The 23274-nt window shown below is 38.1% G+C and overlaps 1 protein-coding gene across 15 annotated transcripts in view; it reads right to left on the minus strand.

Moving 5' to 3' along the window:
- PTPN13 (protein tyrosine phosphatase non-receptor type 13) overlaps positions 1-23274 on the minus strand; it is a 233184-nt gene that overhangs the window by 148091 nt on the left and 61819 nt on the right. For all 15 annotated transcript variants that reach the window (XR_009540261.1, XM_060147860.1, XM_060147865.1 and 12 more), the window contains one exon: positions 3589-3767. Coding sequence is in view for 14 of the 15 variants with exons in the window: in XM_060147860.1 (XP_060003843.1) it covers positions 3589-3767 (179 nt within the window). In the remaining variant the exon portion in view is untranslated. The remainder of the gene's footprint in view (positions 1-3588; positions 3768-23274) is intronic.

A 23274-nucleotide genomic window follows, 5' to 3' on the forward strand; every position in this document is an offset into this window, starting at 1 on the left:
GTACTGGCACAACGACAGAAATATAGATCAATGGAACAGGATAGAAAGCCCAGAGATAAACCCACGCACATATGGTCACCTTATCTTTGATAAAGGAGGCAGGAATGTACAGTGGAGAAAGGACAGCCTCTTCAATAAGTGGTGCTGGGAAAACTGGACAGGTACATGTAAAAGTATGAGATTAGATCACTCCCTAACACCATACACAAAAATAAGCTCAAAATGGATTACAGACCTAAATGTAAGGCCAGACACTATCAAACTCTTAGAGGAAAACATAGGCAGAACACTCTATGACATAAATCACAGCAAGATCCTTTTTGACCCACCTCCTAGAGAAATGGAAATAAAAACAAAAATAAACAAATGGGACCTAATGAAACTTCAAAGCTTTTGCACAGCAAAGGAAACCATAAAGAAGACCAAAAGACTGTCCTCAGAATGTGAGAAAATATTTGCAAATGAAGCAACTGACAAGGGATTAATCTCCAAAATTTAGAAGCAGCTCATACAGCTCAATAACAAAAAAACAAGCAACCCAATCCAAAAATGGGCAGAAGACCTAAATAGACATTTCTCCAAAGAAGATATACAGACTGCCAACAAACACATGAAAGAATGCTCAACATCATTAATCATTAGAGAAATGCAAATCAAAACTACAATGAGATATCATCTCACACTGGTCAGAATGGCCATCATCAAAAAATCTAGAAACAATAAATGCTGGAGAGGGTGTGGAGAAAAGGGAACACTCTTGCACTGCTGGTGGGAATGTGAATTGGTACAGCCACTATGGAGAACAGTATGGAGGTTCCTTAAAAAACTACAAATAGAACTACCATATGACCCAGCAATCCCACTACTTGGCATATACCCTGAGAAAACCATAATTCAAAAAGAGTCATGTACCAAAATGTTCATTGCAGCTCTATTTACAATAGCCAGGAGATGGAAACAGCCTAAGTGTCCATCATCGGATGAATGGATAAAGAAGATGTGGCAAATATATACAATGGAATATTACTCAGCCATAAAAAGAAACGAAATTGAGATATTTGTAATGAGGTGGATGGACCTAGAGTCTGTCATACAGAGTGAAGTAAGTCGGAAAGAGAAAGACAAATGCAGTATGGTAACACATATATATGGAATTTAAGAAAAAAAAATGTCATGAAGAACCTAGGGGTAAGACAGTAATAAAAACACAGACCTACTAGAAAATGGACTTGAGGATATGGGGAGGGGGAAAGGTCAGCTGTGACAAAGTGAGGGAGTGGCATGGACATATATACACTACCAAATGTAAAATAGATAGCTAGTGGGAAGCAGCTGCATAGCACAGGGAGATCAGCTCGGTGCTTTGTGACCACCTAGAGAGATGGGATAGGGAGGGTGGGAGGGGGGAGACACAAGAGGGAAGAGATATGGGAACATATGTATATGTATAACTGATTCACTTTGTTATACAGCAGAAACTAACACACCATTGTAAAGCTATTATACTCCAATAAAGATGTAAAAAAAAAAAGAGTGAAGCCCCAAAGCATAAGACCTGTTTAATAATCACTGACTACAACTTGTGACTCTGAAAGAGAGGAGTTGAAATATGGTTGGAATCAGACTCTGGAGAGGTTTTCTATGTTTTGTTAAGGAATCTGTACTTAACTGAGTAAGTGGGCCCATGCAGTTCAAACTGGCATTGTTCAAGGGTCAACCATATGTCAAAAATTTAAATGCACATACTTTTTGATTTCACAATTTTACTATTAGGAAATTATTAGGTTAATTTTTGAACCTATATGCATTGATTATGGGAAATGATATTCATTGCAAATTCTGAATTCTCCAAAGTTCCCTATCTAAATTATCACAGCTTACTACACACAATATATATAGTTGTTCCAAAATTTCTTTTCATAGCCTTGACAATGCAATTAGATCTTCTGATGTTAATGGCATTACCATCCTCAGACTGGATATTCCTATCAAAAACATTTCCATCTTCCTTGTTTCATGAAATCAACTGTCGAAACTCTGTCAGGTTTTCTTCCACTATAACCCCACTATCCCCACCTCTATAGTTCCAAGGCATTGCACGATTTTTAGATCTTTCCCCTAGATTATTAAAGTGTTCCAGTTAGATTCTTACATAATCTTTTATCTCACCTACTTATCCACTTTCATCAAACTTACCCTCTGAAATAACAAATTATATCATATCACTCTCCTAAAAATATGCCCCAGAAGAAAGTCTCAAGTTCTGGTATTCAAAGTGTTCTTCATTCTGACCTATAGTCTCCCCTTAACCACAGCCTTCCAGGTAGCTAATGCTACAGCCCAGCCAGCCCTGCTACTGCCCTGACCAAACATTCCTCTATCACAGTGGACAATTTCCTACCCCTTAGCATTACACATCATAGCAACCCTGAGGGGAATCCCCACTTCTACCTATTTTCAATTTTCTAAATTCTACTCACTCTTTGTAGCTCAACACAAATGCTACCTTCTCTGCGGTATCATTCTAAATTAGAAATTGCTTCTCTTCGAAACTTCCAAACTACTTTATCCCTCTATATAGCATTCATTTCAATTTGCCTTATATTATAGATATACATATATGTATATATATAGAATCATTAACAAATTTTTAAAATATTTTCCACATGAGAAAGTGTTGACATAAAATACAAAGACTGAAAAATAAATCTTAAAATTCTTTAAGCATCTTAGAAAAACACACAAAAAAGGCTATAAATGTACTAGAAGATCTATTTAATTAATAAAAAAACATTAACCAGATAGTTGCTACTGTAAAAACATCAAGTTGACAAATACTAAGAGAGAGAGAAAGAAAAAAAGAGAAGGAAAGAGAGAAGGAAGGAGGGAAGTAGGAAAGAAGTGAGGGAGGGAGGGAAGGGAGGGAGGGAAGGAAGGAAGGAAGGAAGGAAGGAGGGAGGAAGGGAGGGAGGAAGGAAGGAAGGAAGGAAGGTCCAGTTATTTTTGTATCTTCCTCCCAAGCACAGTGTTTTATACAGAGCAGGCATTTAATAAGTATTTTAAAACATGAATTAATAATGGCTCACATTTTTTTCATATTTTTTCTTAGATCCATACATTTTTATAAAACTAGTTTGAATTTTTAAATATGAACTTCTTGGAATACATGATCATTTTATTTTTTAATTGAAGTATAATTACTGTACAATATTACATAAGTTACAGATGTACAATACAGTGATTCACAATTTTCAAAGGTTAGGCTCCATTTATAGTTATTATAAAATATTTGGCTATATTCCTCATGTTGTAGCCTATTTTATACCTAATAGTTTGCACCTCTTACTCCCCTCTCCCTTTCCCTCTCCCCACTGGTAACTACCAATTTGTTCTCTATATCTGTGAGTTTGATTCTTTTTTGTTATATTCACTAATTTGTTGTACTTTTTAGATTCCACACATAAGTGATTACATGATCATTTTAAATTCAATGGATGTTTTTCAGAGGGTTGAAGGTAGCCCAGTGTCTACTTTTCCTACCCCCACCAAAACAAAAAACAAAATAAAGCAAAAAAGACTTAATGTTACCTTTTCAACATCGGAGAGAGAAGTTAGTGATTGATTTTGAAGAACCTCTGGTGCAGTGAATGCTCGAAGATCCTGACTGGAAATATTTTCATCTGTAAATGACACGCTACCAGATGGCAGTAATAGCAGAGACCATGGAGAAATGATGAAGCCAAGGGCAGCAGGATCAGCTATGCTTACTGGTTTGTAACCATACAGAATGAAAAGAAAAAAGAAAGATAAATGCTTAAAATTAAGGGATCACAGATCACATAAATGAATACCCCAGCATATTCATATATATGTGCAGTTACATACACCAAATCAACATGCTACAAAATGAGAGTGGGTTTCATACACCTAATACTGCTAGCATTATTAACAACAATGCCTTGATTTGGCTTAGTCTTTCAAACTTAGACTAGATGGCAGATCTTAGAAACTAGAAATAGAGAACTTTCATTGTCAGTCATGAGACTATACTTGGTTCAAATACTTATCACAGTGATAAAGAGATATGAATAAGAATCAACAGTTCTTACATTTTGTTGGGTGGAGGGTGGTTCATGGATTCCTTTGAGGATTTGGTAAAAACTATGGTTGAGAGACCATTTCAAGAAAACTGCCCATAAATATAAAACCCTGTAAACAAAAGGTGTTTGGGGACTTCCCTGGTGGTGCAGTGGTAAAGAATCTGCCTGCCAATCAGGGGACATGGGTTCGAGCCCTGATCCGGGAATATCCCACATACCATGGAGCAACTAAGCCACAACTACTGAGCCTGCACTCTAGGGCCTTCAAGCCACAACTACTGAGCCCGTGTGCCCAGAGCCCATGCTCCACAACAGTAGAAGCCACTGCAATGAGAAGCCCGTGCACTGCAACGAAGAGTAGCCCCCACTCGCCGCAACTAGAGAAAGCCCGCGTGCCAACAACGAAGACCCAAGGCAGCCATAAATAAATAAATAAACAAATATATATATATATATATATATATATATAGGTGTTCATGGATATCCTTAGAGGCTGTTTATGGACCCCAGGTTAACATTCTCTGATTTAGACTACAGTGTTCTGAAACTGATAGAAAATAATTCCTTTGAAAATTCATCAGATTTAGAATTAGTTTCCAACTACAATGAAAGTCTCCTTTATTTTTTTTAAAGAAGATGTTGGGGGTAGGAGTTTGTTAATTAATTAATTTATTTTTGCTGTGTTGGGTCTTCGTTTCTGTGTGAGGGCTTTCTCTAGTTGTGGCAAGCGGGGGCCACTCTTCATCGTGGTGCGCAGGCCTCTCACTATCGCGGCCTCTCTTCTGCGGAGCACAGGCTCCAGACGCGCAGGCTCAGTAGTTGTGGCTCATGGGCCTAGTTGCTCTGCGGCATGTGGGATCCTCCCAGACCAGGGCTCGAACCCGTGTCCCCTGCATTCACAGGGAGACTCTCAACCACTGCGCCACCAGGGAAGCCCGAAAGTCTCCTTTTTGCATCAAGATATATATAGTCTTGTATGCATTTATTCATTATTTCAGTAGAATTTCAGGCAGCTCTGTGCTACCAAATGTGATCAATGTGGGCTCTAATTTTGCTGTGTTTTGATGTTTGTCTTTATGGGTGCCTAAGAGCTCAGTTTAAGAGTATTAAAAAAAAAGTCCTTAGATTTCAGCAGGCCTCCTCTAAAAGTAAAGCTATACATTGGGCTCAACAATACAGACTTATTAGAAGGAATATTATTTGACCTCCCATTTCAAAAGGAAATTAAATAGGTTTGAAGGTAAATGTTAAATAAAACTGAGTTACAGACGCAAGAAATCTCTATAGGAAGGTCACAGAAGGCCGTTGCCCACCAATGCCATGCTTATTCAATCTGAATATGTTACACTGCTCTCTAAGTCAAATCGTAAGAAACTGACAGAAGTCTATAGAATAGTTTATCAAACATACAGTATCTATGCTTTCCTAAAAACAACTTTCATTAGAAGTGAATCATCCATCCTTTCTGACTTTTTTTTTTTTTTTTTTTGCGGTACGCGGGGCTCTCACTGTTGTGGCCTCTGCCATTGTGGAGCACAGGCTCCGGACGTGCAGGCTCAGCGGCCATGGCTCACGGGACAAGCCGCTCCGCGGCACGTGGGATCTTCCCCGACCGGGGCACGAACCCGTGTCCCCTGCATCAGCAGGCGGACTCTCAACCACTGCGCCACCAGGGAAGCCCCCTTTCTGACTTTTTAACCTCTAACTATGGTAAAGATTCTGATAATCAGAATTTGACTTACACTGAAAAAAAAGTAAACTATTAAAATTCATTTCTCCTTTGAAGAGTAAAAAGCCAACTGTACGTCCTCCTGTATTATGAATTTGAAACATGTCTTTAACAACTGTGTCAAGGAAGAAAAATGTGTTTGAATGCATCTTTAATCAGTCAGCATATCTTATGTGGCCCTGAGGCCGAGTTACAGACTAGTGGTCCTCACATTCCTACTCAACCACACATCAGGTTGCTAAGAACATGACTCAGAATTCTCATGGCAAAATATGTTTCAATGAATCATCATAGCTGTTAAGCTTAGGTATACTATTGCCTTTCACAGCCACTTTACACACTGTCTTTTACTTGAGATTTTTCTTGTTTCTTGAGGTAGGATTTTATTGCTATAAACTTCCCTCTAGGTTTGGGTCATTGTGTTTTCATTGTCATTTGTTTCTAGGTATTTTTTAATTTCCTCTTTGATTTCTTCAGTGATCTCTTGGTTACTGAGTAGTGTATTGTTTAGCCTCCATGTGTTTGTAGTTTTTACTTTTTTTCCTGTAATTGATATCTACTCTCATAGCGCTGTGGTCAGAAAAGATACATGGTACGATTTCAATTTTTTAAAATTTACCAAGGCTTGATTTGTGACCCAAGATATGATCTATCCTGGAGAATGTGTCATAAGCACTTGAGAAAAAAGTATATTCTGTTGTTTTTGGATGGAATGTCCTATAAATATCCATTAAGTCCATCTTGTTTAATGTGTCATTTAAAGCTTGTATTTCCTTATTTATTTTCATTTTGGATGATCTGTCCACTGGTGAAAGTGGGGTGTTAAAGTCCCCTACTATGATTGTGTTACTGTCGATTTCCCCTTTTATGGCTGTTAGCATTTGCCTTATGTTTTGAGGTGCTCCTGTGTTGAATGCATAAATATTTACAATTGTTGTATCTTCTTGGATTGATCCCTTGATCATTATGTAGTGTCCTTCTTTGTCTCTTGTAATAGTCTTTATTTTAAAATCTATTTTGTCTGATATGAGAATTGCTACTCCAGCTTTCTTTTGATTTCCATTTGCATGGAATATCTTTTTCAATTCCCTCACTTTCATATGGTATGTGTCCCTAGGTCTCAAGTGGGTCTCTTGTAGACACCATATACATGGGTCTTGTGTTTGTATCCATTCAGCCAGTCTATATCATTTGGTTGGAGCATTTAATCCATTTACATTTAAGGTAATTATCAATATGTATGCTCCTATTACCATTTTCTTAATTGTTTCAGGATTGTTTTTGTAGGTCTTTTCCTTCTCTTGTGTTTCCTGCCTAGAGAAGTTCCTTTAACATTTGTTGTAAAGCTGGCTTGGTGGTGCTGAATTCTCTTAGATTTTGCTTGTCTGTAAAGGTTTTAATTTCTCTGTCAAATCTGAATGAGATCCTTGCTGGGTAGAGTAATCTTGGTTGTAGGTCTTTCCCTTTCATCACTTTAAATATGTCCTGCCAGTCCCTTCTGGCTTGCAGAGTTTCTGCAGAAAGATCAGCTGTTAAACTTATGGGGATTCCCTTGTATGTTATTGTTGCTTTTCCCTTGCTGCTTTTAATATTTTTTCTTTGTATTTAATTTTTGATAGTTTGATTAATATGTGTCTTGGCGTGCTTCTCCTTGGATTTATCCTGTATGGGACTCTCTGTGCGTCCTGGACTTGATTTACTATCTCCTTTCCCATATTAGGGAAGTTTTCAACTATAATCTCTTCAAATATTTTCTCAGTCCCTTTCTTTTTCTCTTCTTCTTCTGGGACCCCAATAATTCGAACGTTGGTGCGTTTACTGCTGCCCCAGAGGTCTCTGAGACTGCCCTCAATTCTTTTCATTCTTCTTTCTTTATTCTGCTCTGCAGTAGTTATTTCCACTGTTTTATCTTCAAGCTCACTTATCCATTCTTCTGCCTCAGTTATTCTGTTACTGATTCCTTCTAGAGAATTTTTAATTTCATTTATTGTGTTGTTCATCATTGTCTGTTTGCTCTTTAGCTCTTCTAGGTCCTTGTTAAACCTTTCTTGTATTTTCTGCATTCCATTTCTAAGATTTTGGATCATCTTTACTACCATTACTCTGAATTCTTTTTCAGGTAGACTGCCTATTTCCTCTTCATTAGTTTGGTCTGGTGGGTTTTTACCTTGCTCCTTCATCTACTGTGTATTTCTCTGTCTTCTCATTTTGCTTAACTTACTGTGTTTGGGTTCTCCTTTTCGCAGGCTGCAGGTTTGTAGTTCCTGTTGTTTTTGGTGTCTTCCTCCAGTGGGTGAGGTTGGTTCAGTGGGTTGTGTAAGCATCCTGGTGGAGGGGACTGGTGCCTGTGTTGTGGTGGATGAGGCTGGATCCTGTCTTTCTGGTGGGCAGAACCACATCTGGTGGTGTGTTTTGGGGTGTCTGTGACCTTATTATGATTTTAGGCAGCCTCTCTGCTAATGGGTGGGGTTGTGTTCCTGTCTTGCTAGTTGTTTGGCATGGGGTGTCCAGCACTGGAGCTTGCTGGTCATTGACTGCAGCTGGGTCTTAGCGTTGAGATGGAGATCTCTGGGAGAGCTCTCACCAACTGACATTACATGGGGCCTGGAGGTCTCTGGTAGTCCAACGTCCTGAACTCGGCTCTCCTACCTCAGAGGCTCAGTCCTGACACCCAGCCGGAGCACCAAGACCCTGTCAGCCTCACAGCCAGGTACGTGGGGATTTTCTTGCCTTTTGGGAAGTCTGAGGTCTTCTGCCAGCATTCAGCAGATGTTCTGTAGGAGTTGTTCTACATGCAGATATATTTTTGATGTATTTGTGGGGAGGAAGGTGATCTCCACATCTTACTCCTCCGCCATCTTGAAGATCCTCCCCCGCACTGTCTTTTAAAAGCTTCTTCTTGGGTATCTCATGCACAAATACCACAGAATCGGGGCTTCCCTGGTGGCGCAGTGGTTAAGAATCCACCTGCCAATGCAGGGGACACGGGTTCGAGCCCTGGTCCGGGAATATCCCACATGCTGCGAAGCAATGAAGCCCATGCGCCACAACTACTGAGCCTGTGCTCTAGAGCCTGCGGGCCACAACTACTAAAGCCCATACACCTAGAGCCTGTGCTCTGCAACAAGAGAAGCCACTGCAATGAGAAGCCCACGCACCGCAACGAAGAGCAGCCCCCGCTTGCCACAACTAGAGAAAGCCCGCGTGCAGCAATGAAGACCCAACACAGCCAAAAATAAAAATAAAATAAAATAAAAAAATTTACAAATACCACAGAATCCAGCCAGAGAAGAACTCAAACAAGGCAGAAGAATATTTTCTTTGCCAAAAGATGCTATTCAAAATATTGAGATTTCACATGTCACGGACATAATAAAATAGTCTATAATCAATTCTTTTCAAATTAGTAACTAAATGGAACAAACACTAGGAGACCAATTCAGAAGGCAATGCACTAATATCTGTTATGAGATGATGATGGCCTGGAACCACAGTGGTAGTGAGAACCTGTTGGAATGCAAGTGTATCTAGAGGTAGTGACAACAAAATTTCCTGACAGACTGGATGTGGAGTGAGAGAAAGAGGGGAATCAGGATGACTCCAAGAGTTTGGTCTCAGGAACAGGAAGGATGGAGTGTCATCAACTGAGAGTAAGAAGACTGTAGAAATAGCATAGGTTGCTGAGGTAGGGGCTGGGAGATAGTGGTAGTAATTAGAACTGTACTTTGGGACCTATTAAGTTTAAGATATCTGTTAGATATTCAAATGGCGGTGTCAAATATGCAGTTGGATCTCAAGTTAGGGAGAAAGGCCTGAATTGGGGAGTTACTGGTCTAATAGATGGTACTGAAAGCCTTGTAACTGGATGAGATGACCAAAAAGTGAGTTAAGATAGAAAAGAAATCAAGGACATTGGACAGTGCTGTGGGGTACTCCAACTTTAAGACCAATTGCTCCTTCTCAGTCTTTTCTTCCAGCTTGCTGAACCTAAGAGAGGAGGATGGGATTCTAACTCTCATGCCTAATTCCTGTCATCCTTATTTGGGGACAGAATTATGATTTCTGGTATATCTATTACCATTTGAATTTATAAATTATTAGGGATCACAGCTAACACAGAAGCATGAATGCCATCCAGAAGTCTAAATGCTATGTCTTGTCCTGCCATTCTTGGTATTGCTATCCACTCAGACCTGAAAAGAGCTTGCTGCACTCCTCCTCCTTATCCCAGGCGACAGACTGACCCTACCCTCTCCTTGACAGGGTAGCACAGAACAGAAACTGTTGAAGGTGAAAGTAATCTGTAATTGCTTATCACTTTGAAATTAAGAGGTTTACTCACTTATCAGCACAATGAAGATCAGCAAAACTAATACTCTGACAAGAACTGTACCTTTCAACTTTTGCTTTATACAATAGGTTTTTGTTTCTTTGTTTTTACTGAACATCTAAAGTATACCCATATTTTAAGTACTATATATTTAAACATAATAGTCTCAAAATTACAAGTCATTTGCCCATAGAGTCCATAGTTTTATTGGGGAGATAAAATGTATTCATAAATAAATACAAGATAAAAAGTATAAGGTATTTAAAAGACAATACAAAAGGAAATTCAGAGGAAATTACTTCAGTTACAATGAAGAGAGAATTAATTTTTTAAATATATGTGGTCCTTTAAGACGAGTAAGATTTGACCATGGTTAAGAGGGAGATTCCAAAGAGAAGAAACAGCCAAAGCAAAGGCATATGGTCAGGAAATTATTAAGTTTGTACAAGGAATAAACTCCAAGAATTTGGAGCACAAGAATGGTAGACAGCAGTGAGGAACAGAATTACCAACGTGGGTCATATTTTTACTTGTTAAAAAACACACATACAAATAAATGACACAAATATTTTTGTTGTTTTCAAATGTGATTTTTAAATGTCTTGTAATAAAGCTAAAGCAGCTGTGACAACAAACTACATTGCTGTCAAATTCCCAAAGTACACACACAACATTTAAGTGCTCCATTCTTCAGAAAACAAACCACAAAATATATTTTTCAGTAACTGTAAAGGGTCATGCAAACCTTCAAGTGAGGAAATTTAGAGTCATGGCTACAATCAGTCTAATTCACCCTCCTTCTCTAACTAAAGGAAAGGAATTTAAAGCAAATGGATTCAAATTCCTTCAAAGAATGCTAACAAAAGAATATTTAAAAATGGAATTCCAGAAGCTTGTAATTTGGTGTCCCATAATGTTTTAGTTGTGTGATGACTATCCTCAAGAATGCTATTATTGTTTAAAAGTAAATCTGATGTGAACTGATTCCAGGACTCAAATGATTCTATTTAAAGACTTTTTCCAAACATTCCACAGAGAAAGTTGCTTAATCAAAATTTCAAGCAGTTAGAGGCAAAGTTATAAATAAGCAGAAATTTGATATGCAAAGAAACATCTTAGAGCTTCTTTCCAATGTTCCCTTAAACTAAGCCCCATACCTATATGTTTCCCCCCCACTGAGGGGTCTTACCATTTCCTTTAGATTGTCCCCTTCATTTAATTTTCTTGGCCTTCCAGTTACAGTATAAAAATTAGAGAAATGATCATAGGGTAACAAACATGATGAGGCAAAACAATCGAAAGCATCAGCAAATCATCTAAAACACTCAGAACAACAATGAAACCATTTTGACCTGAAAAGTCCCTTTGCCTATCTAAGCACATATATGTTCTATTATAGTACTTGGCAAAATCTATGCAGAGGCCACTGTTTCAAACTCTGAAGGATCTGATGAAGTCATTCTATGATACAGAATTCTCTCAAAAATTCAGTTCATGTGTGCATAAAAATACACACACACACACACACACACACACACACACACAGAGACAGTGTTAAATCAATCATCTGGTGTAACAATGCACAAACAGAAAAAAATATGGTTTAGAATATTTCCCCTATATTTTAACATTCTCTTGATAGTAAAGCTTTGTGATAAACTATTTAAGGTTCACTGCAACTCACCAAGAAAAAAAAGGAGAGGACTCAAATCAATAAAATTAGAAATGAAAAAGGAGAAGTTACAACGGACACCACAGAAATACAAAGGATCATAAGAGACTGCTACAAACAACTATATACCAATAAAATGGACAACCAAGAAAAAATGGACAAACCCTTAGAAAGATACAAGCTGCTAAGACCAGATTAGGAAGAAATAGAAAATATGAACAGACCAATCACAAGTACTGAAATTGAAACTGTAATTAAAAAACTCCCAACAAACAAAAGTCCAGGACCAGATGGCTTCACAGGTGAATTCTATCAAACATTTAGAGAAGAGCTAACACCTATCCTTCTCAAACTGTTTCAAAAATTCACAGAGGAAGATACACTCCCAGGCCCATTCTATGAGGCCACCATCACCATGATACCAAAACCAGACAAAGATACCACAAAAAAAGAAAATTAGAGTCATTTAGGCCAATATCACTGATGAACATAGATGTAAAAGTACTCAACAAAATACTAGCAAACCAAATCCAACAATACATTAAAAGGATCATACACCATGATCAAGTAGGATTTCTCCTAGAGATGCAAGGATTCTTCAAAACCTGCAAATCAGTGTGATACACCACATTAACAAACTGAAGAATAAAAACCATATGATCATCTCAATACATATAGAAAAAGCTTCTGACAAAATTCAACACCGATTTATGATAAAAGGTCTCCAGAAAGTGGGAATAGAGGGAACTTACTTCAACCTAATAAAAGGCATATATGACAAACCCACAGCTAACATCATTCTCAACAGTGAAAAGCTGAAAGCATTCCCTCTAAGATCAGGAACAAGGCAAGGACGTCCATTGTCACCACTTTTATTCAACACAGTTCTGGAAGTCCTTGCCACGGCAATCAGAGAAGGAAAAGAAATAAAAGGAGGACTTGCCTGGTGTTGCAGTGGTTAAGAATCTGCCCACCAATGCAGGGGACACAGGTTCGAGCCCTGGTCCAGGAAGCTCCCACATGCTCTGGAGCAACTAAGCCCATGTGCCATAACTACTAAGCCTGCGCTCTAGAGCCTGTGAGCCACAACTACTGAAGCCCGCATGCTTAGAGCCCATGCTCCGCAACAAGAGAAGCCATCGCAATGAGAAGTCTGTGCACTGCAACAAACAGTAGCCCCCGCTCGCCACAACTAGAGAAAGTTTGCATGCAGAAAGAAATAAAAGAAATAAAGAAAGAAAAGGAATACAAATTGGAAGTAAAACTGTCAAATATTTGCAGATGACATGGTACTATACAAAGAAAATCCTAAAGATGCCACCAGAAAACTACTAGAGCTCATCAATAAATTGAGTAAAGCTGCAGGATACAAAATTAATACACAAAAATCTCTTGTATTCCTACATACTAATAACAAAAGGTCAGAAAGAGAAATTAAGGAAATAATCCCATTTACCATCGCATCAAAAAGAATAAAATACTGAGGAATAAACCTACCTATGGAGACAAAAGACTTCTACTCTGAAAACTATAAAATGCTGATGAAAGAAATTGGAGATGACACCAACAGATGCAAGGATATACCATGTTCTTGTATTGGAAAACCAAATATTGTCAAAATGACTATACTATCTAAGGCAATCTACAGATTCAATGCAATCCCTATCAAATTACCAATGGCATTTTTCACACAACTAGAAAAAAAATTCTAAAATTTATATGGAAACACAAAGACCTCAAATAGCCAAAGCAATCCTCAGAAAGAAAAACAGAGTTGGAGAAATCAGACTCCCTGACTTCAGACTATACTACAAAGCTACAGCAATCAAAACATCATGATACAGATGATGCAAAAGCAGAAATATAGATCAATGGAACAGGATAGAAAGACCAGAAATAAAGTCACATACCCATTGTCATTTAATCTATGACAAAGGGGGCAAGAATACATAATGGAGAAAAAACAGTCTCTTCAATAAGTGGTGCTGGGAAAACTGGAAAGCTACATGTAAAAGAATGGAATTAGAATACTCTCTAAAACCACACACAAAAATAAACTCCAAATGGATCAAAGAGCTAAAAGTAAGGCCGGTTACTGTAAAACTCTTAGAGGAAAACATAGGCAGAACACTTTTTGACATAAATCACAGCAATATCTTTTGTGATCCACCTCCTACAGTAATGAATATAAAAATAAACAAATGGGACTTAATTAAACTTAAATGCTTCTGCACAGCAAAGGAAACCATAAACAAAATGAAAAGATGGCCCACAGAATGGGAGTAAACAGTTGCAAATTAAGCAAGTGACAAGGGATTAGTCTCCAAAATATACAAACAGCTCATGCAGATCTGTGTCAAAAAAACAAACCCAATCAAAAAACAAAAAAAAAATGGGCAGAAGATCTAAATAGACATTTCTCCAAAGAAAACATACAGATGGCCAAAAAGCACATGAAAAGATGCTTAACATCACTAATTATCAGAGAAATGCAAATCAAAACTACAGCAAGGCATCACCTCACACTGGTCAGAATGGCCATCATCAAAAAATCTATAGACAGAGGCTTCCCTGGTGGCGCAGCAGTTGAGAATCCGCCTGCCAGTGCAGGGAACATGGGTTTGATCCCTGGTCCGGGAAGATCCCACATGCCACGGAGCAACTAAGCCCGTGCGCCACAACTACTGAGCCTGTGCTCTACAGCCCATGAGACACAACTACTGAGCCCGTGTGCTGCAACTACTGAAGCCCACGTGCCTAGAGCCCGTGCCCTGCAGCAAGAGAAGCCACCACAATGAGAAGCTCACACACTGCAATGAAGAGTAGCCCCCGCTTGCCGCAACTAGAGAAAGCCCACGTGCAGCAACAAGGACCCAAAACGGCCAAAATAAATAAATACATAAATAAGAAAGTCTATAGACAATAAATGCTGGAGAGGGTGTGGAGAAAAGGAAATCCTCCTACACTGTTGGTGGGACTGTCAATTGGTACAACCATTACGGAGAACAGTATGGAGGTTCCTTAAAAAACTAAAAATAGAACTACCATATGATCCAGCAATACCCCTCCTGGGCATATATCTGGAGAAAACCATAATCTGAAAGGATGCATGCACCCCAGTGTTCACTGCAGCACTATTTACAATAGCCAAGACATGGAAGCAACCTAAATGTCCTTGGACAGAGGAATGGATAAAGAAGATGTAGTACATATATACAAAGTAATATTAGTCAACCATAAAAAAGAATGAAATAATGCCATTCACAGCAACATGGATGGGCCTAGACATTCTCATACTAAGTGAAGTAACTCAGACAGAGAAAGACAAATACCAAATGATATCACTTGTGTGGAATCTAATTTTAAAAAAAGAAACAAACAAATGAACTTATTTACAAAACAGAAACAGACTTACAGATATCGGAAAGAAACATATGGTTACTGAAGGGGAAACATGGTGGGGAGGGATAAATCAGAAGCCTGGGTTGAACACACACACACACACACACACACACACACACACACACACTACTATATATGATAGATAACCAATAAGGGCCTACTGTATAGCACAGGGGATTCTACTCAATATTTTGTGGTAACCTATATGACAAAGGAATCTAAAAAAGAAGAATATATGTGCATGTATAACTGAATCACTTTGCTGTACACCTGAAACTAACACAAGATTAGTAAATCAACCATACTCCAAAAAAAAAAAAAATTCATGGGAAATTACAGTCTATGCTCCAAATTGATTCCCAATTAAAAATTTATTATTTCCTCATAAATTTTGTTACTAACTTTTAAAACTTCAGTTTCTCTAATATGAAACAACAGAATAGCAACCGCTTTTTGAAAATAAAATTATGCATTACAATTGGAATTAAGACATCTGTATAGGGACTTCCCTGGTGGTGCAGTGGTTAAGAATCCGCCTGCCAATGCAGGGGACATGGGTTCGATCCCTGGTCCCGGAAGATCCCACATGCCGCGGAGCAACTTAAGCCCATGCACCACAACTACTGAGCCTGCACTCTACAGCCCATGAGCCACAATTACTGAGCCCGTGTGCCACGACCACTGAAGCCTGTGTGCCCTAAAGCCTGCACGCCGCAACTACTGAGCCCAGGCGCCACAACTACTGAAGCCTGCATGCTCTAGGGCCCGTGTGCTGCAACTATTGAAGCCCGCGTGCCTAGAGCCTGTGCTCTGCAACAAGAAAAGCCACCACAACGAGAAGCCCGCGCACCACAACAAAAAGTAGCCCCTGCTTGCAGCACCCGGAGAAAGCCCACACACAGCAATGAATACCCAACGCAGCTAAAAATAAAATAAAATAATAAATTTAAAAACATCAATAAAAACAAGACATCTGTATAATATAAAATGATAATGATCACCTCTTCAAAGACATTTTACATCATGTAAATTTTCTTGATGTAGCCAATCATTCAACAGCATTTAATAAACTCCTATAAGCCTTTGGTCCTCAAGAACTTATGTTCTGATATAGTATGTCTCAGACTTTGCTAAGCATCCAAATCTCTAAACTCACCTAGGAGATTTAAAAATATATAACAAACTGTCAGCTTCATATCATTCCTTTTATTATCTGACATCATTAATTTAGTATATAGTCTCATTTAATAAGAGAGGCAGTAAGGTGTAATGGTTAGGACTAAAGCCAGAATCCCTGGGTTCAGATCCTAGGTTTGACATTTGTAGCTTACATTGCGATCTTAAATAAGTTACTTGGTCTCTCTGTGCCTCAATTTCCTTATCTGAATAGATAAGGCTGCTGTGGGGATTAATGCAAAAAGTACTTAGAAATGTTTCTCGCACACAGAAAATGCAATACAAAAGTAGTAGCTATTATTATTTAATAAAACTCTGAAGATACCAGATGCAGACAGTATATCTAAGAAAAGTCTCTACTTAAGTTCATCTTCAATCACCTATTTAGCTTTTTCCCCCACAATGGAAGACAAGGAACATACCATACATAACAAGTACTGTTTCAGAATAACAAACTTCTCAAATTACTCTATTTCAGATCTTTGGGGATTTGGGGGGCATTTCTTACCTAAAATTCATACTAGAAATACAGATGATTTAAGATACAAAGTATCCTAAAATACTGTTTTTTTCTTTACTTCCATGGGGATATATCTTCTATAAGTGTTCTATTTATTGCATGGCATTTCTAGTTAGCATAGATCCCAAATTTAGAAAAATCAGTTTAAAATTTTACAAGCAAGGAACTTTGTACTTGCTGAGTAACTACACATGTGAAATTGGTTTTACTGTACCTAGTCATTATCTTCAGGTATAACATGAATTATTAGATTCATGTTAATAAAAAATTATCTGAATGTACACATATCAACTACAGCAAGAGCATACAGTTTTAGAAATTTTTATTTGTAATAGAATTTACAGCATTCTGATAACACAAAATTATGCAAACTCGTCAGTCTAAATTGATATATATGAGCTTTTCACTAGAATAGGAAAAGACATTTTTATCTCTTACTGATGACATTTAATCACACAAAGACACACATTCTTTTCTTTTTCTTTTTTTTTTTTTTTTTTTTGTGGTACGCGGGCCTCTCACTGTTGTGGCCTCTCCTGTTGCGGAGCACAGGCTCCGGACGTGCAGGCTCAGCAGCCATGGCTCACAGGCCCAGCCGCTCCACGGCATGTGGGATCTTCCCGGACCGGGGCACAAACCCGTGTCCCCTGCATCGGCAGGCAGACTCTCAACCACTGCGCAACCAGGGAAGCCCCTTTTTCTTTTTTTTTAAACACTAAACACAAGCAAGCCACCTATCCAAACCACAACCACTGGAATCTTGGTATGACTTAACACATCAATTAGGCTTTTAGTAGTTTTGTTTTATTATGTACTTGCAAGACTCTTGAGGTAATTCCAAACCATGCATCTTCATAACAAAACACTAATGAGATCTGAGTTTAACAAAAGTGATATATGTATGTAATCTATATTAGTAAAACTAAATTGGTTATGATTATTAAAAGCAATAGGGTTTAAAAACCTGGACAGTATGGATAGAAGGCAGCAGGTCTCTTAGCCTTTGCCCTCCTTTTCAGCAAACCTCCTTGGCCACCGGATCAGCATTAAAGAAACAGTTGTAGAAATATTTCTTCCTTCCATTCTTATCATATTCTGAAGAAACTGCCCACTTTGTTCCTTTAGCGTATTAAGTTCCTCCTCTCTGAGTTTTCTTTAGTGTTCACCTTTCCCACCAATGTTCTTTACCCACATCAATAAAAACTGCACACCTCAAAATTATATGACAAAATACTGAACAAAATGCTTCTGTAACTCTGTTTTCACACATTTCTTCTAGAATATAAGTGGTTTAAGAATAGGAAATATGAATTTCCTAAAGATCAAGTACAACACCATTATGATAAGGTAATTGCAATACTTGAAAAAAATGAATTTGTTTACAATGCTAACTCTAGACCACCAGTCCACACCTTTTAAAGGGGTCCTCTGCCCTGATCTACGACAATAACTTATCAATTTACATTCTGCTGGTCACAAAAAAAATTTTATTTTGATCTCTATTATGAAGAAAAAGTTTTCTTTCAACTTTCGAACACCAGGAACTCTAAATTATTCACTGAGGGAATATTCTGGATCTTCATTTTATTCACCAATCTTCATTACTTGTAGTTACATTTTCAAGTATGATTCAAAGGAAGTGTCAGCTTTTTTAACTGGAATACTAAAACAAACTTATTTACAAAGTATCTGATTTTCAGGGCTTAGGGGTAATTGAGAAAGCAGAGTCCTCCTGTCTCCTAACTCACAGGATTTTTGTGTGAATTCTGGAGACAGGGCACAGGATTCTATACAGTATTTTCTAAAAGCTTCCTGGGGGACTTCCCTGGTGGTTCAGTGGTTAAGAATCCGCCTGCCAATGCAGGGGACACGGGCTTGATGTCTGGTCCGGGAAGATCCCACATGCTACGGGGCAACTAAGCCCATGTGCCGCAACTACTGAGCCCACGTGCTGCAACTACTGAGCCTGCATGCCACAACTACTGAAGCCCGCACACTCTGGGGCCTGCATGCTGCAACTACTGAAGCCCACGCCTAGAGCCCATGCTCTGCAACAAGAGAAGCCACCACAATGAGAAGCCCTCACACCACAACAAAGTGCAGCAATGAAGACCCAGCACAGCCAAATTAATTAAATTAATTAATTAAAGAAAGACTTATCAAATTGTATATTAAAAAAAAAAGCTTCCTGGGGATTCAGATGGGCACACCAATCTACCCGACACACAAACAGGAACCAATGCCCTTATCAGGGGCAATAAAATAGTATCATAGCTCAATTAAGTTGCGTCTTGACCTTGTACTTGCTCCATCTCTATGTCAATTAACTAATACCAAGGATATCATGAGATGGAATACGTATGGCTTTAAATCCTTCCTTAAAGCTTAAAAATTTTTTTTTTACTTTATAAAGCCAAGAATGAGGCATTTAATAAGAGATATGGTAAGCCAGAAAGTGTTATAAGAAACTATTTTATCAAATTATAATAAAGTCATTTTGTATTAGAAAGGCAGAATGACTACCAGAAATAATTTTAGACTAGAAGGGAGACCTAAACAGCTCTTCTCTATAAGAGGGAAGCTGAATAAATGGCACCAAACTGAGGATATCATTGACTGTGCACTTAGAAATGAATTCCCTTATGCAGCTGATAAAATTATCTTTGTTTTTTTTTTTCTATCTTGCTCCCAAAGGAAAGCAAACTGTAAATGAACTTCCAATACACTTTGCTTCTTTTCTGACACTTTCTTAAATCCAATGAATATCTACATTGTATCTCTTCAAACTTTGAGGTGAGCACCTTTGATCTCTTCTACCCTGATATGTCAATGTGGTATTAAGCATACAACAAGTATGTGGAAAACATCCTGGGATTAATACCAATTTTTTATTTCCCCAAGGAGGGCCTAAACTTTGAGAGCAAAACTGTTTCTTACGTCTATCATATTTTAGGCTGTAGACTTCCAATAAACAAATTTGCTTGAAGGTGGTTTCTTTCTTAAAATGCACAAATCATATCTTATCTGAGTATTCCATTCAAGCAGTTGCAAAAATGTTAATCTTGAATGGTAAAGTCTCTTTAAAAACTTGATTTTATTGCTAGTTTAACAATTTTGTCTAAGCAATCTTGGAACCAAGTGCTAAGCTTCTTAAAGCACTGGCATTTCTGTTGCCACCTAACAACTTCATGACAGCCCCTGTAGATCACACAACTGCCACATTATAGTTTGCCAGACAAAATAAATTATAACTAAGGTAATTAGCAATAGAAATAACTTTTATAGTAAAGGCCCTTTATAAAGCAGCGGGTTTGGGGTTTCCCCCCGCCCCAGTACAGAAAAGTTTCAGGTTAAAGGAGATCTTCTTCCACCCTTGCTACCTGCATAAAGCTGGGGAAAAAACACAAAATTTTAAAAGTGAACTCACCAACTTCTCTTCACTTTGAAGGACCTGGAATCTATACAAAGACTGAAAAACCAATAATATCAAGGGTGACTGTCATTTATTTCATTTTTGAGGAACTAGAGGCAAAGGTCAATGAAGATCAGTGTATATTTTCAGTTTGCAGAGGAAGGAAATAGTATTCCAGAAAGAAAATGGCTTGATTTATGATGACATGCTTCCACATAACCATGATCTGTAGCTGCTTACGAAAAACATTTTTGTGCTCACTAATGCTATTCTCTGCTGCTCTTCAGATTACCATCCTCCTATTTTACATTTTAAAGAAATTTTCCTTCTCAAAGGGAAAAGGAGGGAGGGGGCTTATTTGAATGGTAAACTATTCTATTTTTCAAAAAGAAATATAACGATATATTTCTTGTAAAAATGTTAACCATGACTGACACACATCACCCCAAGAAAAATCTTAACCTGTTACTAAGTGATACAAAGCATAAAGCCCCCTTCTAATTTCTATATTTGAGAAAAGAAACATGAGAATTGCAAAACGTTTTCTTTAAAAATCTTAGTTACATAATATGGAAAAATCTCGGTCAGAATGTTGAATAAAAGAAGTCAGACAGGGCTTCCCTGGTGGCGCAGTGGTTGCGAGTCCGCCTGCCGATGCAGGGGACACGGGTTCGTGCCCTGGTCCGGGAGGATCCCACACATGCCGCGGAGCGGCTGGGCCCGTGAGCCATGGCCGCTAAGCCTGCGCGTCCAGAGCCTGTGCTCCGCAACGGGAGAGACCCCAACAATGAGAGGCCCGCGTACCGCAGAAAAAAAAAAGAAGTCAGACACAAAAGAGTTCACATTGTATGATTCTATTTATATGATGTTTAAAGATTGTTTAAAAACTTATTTATGTGCTATCTCATAATAATGATTATTCTTGGTAACCAAGAATTGATTAGAAGGAAGCAGGAGAGAAGGCTTCCCGGGTGTTAGAAATGATCTAGGCAGTGGTTATATGAGTGTGTACATTTATAAAATTTATCAGGCAGTACAATTAATAATGCTCTTTACTATATATATTATATCTCATTTTTAAAAATTCCTGTATTAAATTAAAACAATAAATACAGTAAAATTACATTTGTCAGCAAAGATGGGGCTAGCGAGCATGACCTGTAGCTACTTTCCCCTCTAAACATATGACTCTTTAAATTTATAAAATGGCCTATTTGTCACATCTAGAGCCAAAAGAATTTCACATCAAAACACGGTAGACAGGGCTTCCCTGGTGGCGCGGTGGTTGAGAGTCCGCCTGCTGATGCAGGGGACACGGGTTCATGCCCCGGTCTGGGAAGATCCCACATGCCGCGGAGCGGCTGGGCTCGTGAGCCATGGCCGCTGAGCCTGTGCGTCCGGAGCCTGTGCTCCGCAATGGGAGAGGCCAAAGCAGTGAGAGGCCCGCGTACCGCAAAAAAAACCCAAAAAAAACCACGGTAGACAATAGTTGTAGGGGAGGGGTGGTTTACTACAAGTGCTTCATACACTTGTTAAACAACCCACATTATTCATTTTAAGAATGTTAGATATTAAATTAATTTCATGTTTTATAGTTTGTTTCCAGGGAACATATGGGGTAACTTTACCTGGTTCAAACACATTTAACTTGAAGGACCTGTTAATTCCAGCCTCATGTAGGCAGGGCAAGATGTAGCATGTCAAAGACAACTAAATACACCCTGTTAATCAAGAAAATTACTATTGTAAATAATTAGGAATGTAATATAAAGAGACTAGTTAGGATTTGGCCTTTAAAAGCTGCATAGACTATACAAAGATTTACTCAAAAGCTTTTAATCCACAAAAACTTTCCATATTTCTTATAAAGGCTTAAAACAAAACAAAACAACCAGTAAGTCAATTTGAAGTTCAGTGCTTTGTCTCCTTTTTCATGCATTGAGTTACTTACTCTCCTTTGGTTCCACCAGATTGGAAGTTTTACATTTTCTCTCTTTTTGTTTTGTGATTACTATTACAAACTTTAAGGATATTTGACTACGCAAATTCTAAAGTCAAGAAACCTACCATTCTCATGAATAGAATTAAACCCTTAAACTGTTTTACTCCTGTCATCTATCCCAGTCTAAGTCTTATTATTTTATTTATAATTTTAAATTTGACATCATTATTATCAATATTTTATATAGCCAATGCTTATTTAGATTTACCATCAAGTTGACTAATTCTTTTGCTTTCATTCCTTTTTGAAGGTTTCTTCTTCCTTCTGAGTTAAATTTCCTTCTTCCAGAAATACATCTTTCAGTAATTTCCTCAATAAGGGTTTGCTGATGGTAAATACACTGAATATGTATTTTTCATCCAAAACTGATGTTTTTCTTGAACCACAGTTTAGGACAGTAAATTCTAACTGAACATTTTAGTAGCCACTAGCCACATATGGCTTTTAAGAAAGAACTTGAAATGTGGCTAAGATAAGTGAGGAACTGAATTTTAAATTTATTGTATTTTATTTATTTTTTAATGAAGTATAGTTGATTTACAATGTTATGTTAGTTTCTGGGGTACCACATACCATATATATATGGTTTATTACAAGACAGTTCCCTGTGCTATACAGTAGGGCCTTGTTTATCCATCCTATATATAATAGTTGGCATCTGCTAGTCCCAAACTCCCCATCCAACCCTCCCCTTTGGCAACTACAAGTCTGTTCTCTATGTCTGTGAGTCTGTTCTGTTTTGTAGATAGGTTTGTGTCATATTTTAGATTCCACATATAAGTGATATCATATGGTATTTGTCTTTCTCTTTCTGACTTACTTCACTTAGTATGATAATCTCTAGGTCCAACCATGTAGCTGCAAATGGCATTATTTCATTCTTCTTTATAGCTGAGTAATATTCCATTGTTTATAGGTACCACATCTTCTT

The sequence above is a fragment of the Lagenorhynchus albirostris genome, chromosome 4 (genome assembly GCF_949774975.1).
Source record: "Lagenorhynchus albirostris chromosome 4, mLagAlb1.1, whole genome shotgun sequence".
NCBI lineage: Eukaryota > Metazoa > Chordata > Mammalia > Artiodactyla > Delphinidae > Lagenorhynchus > Lagenorhynchus albirostris.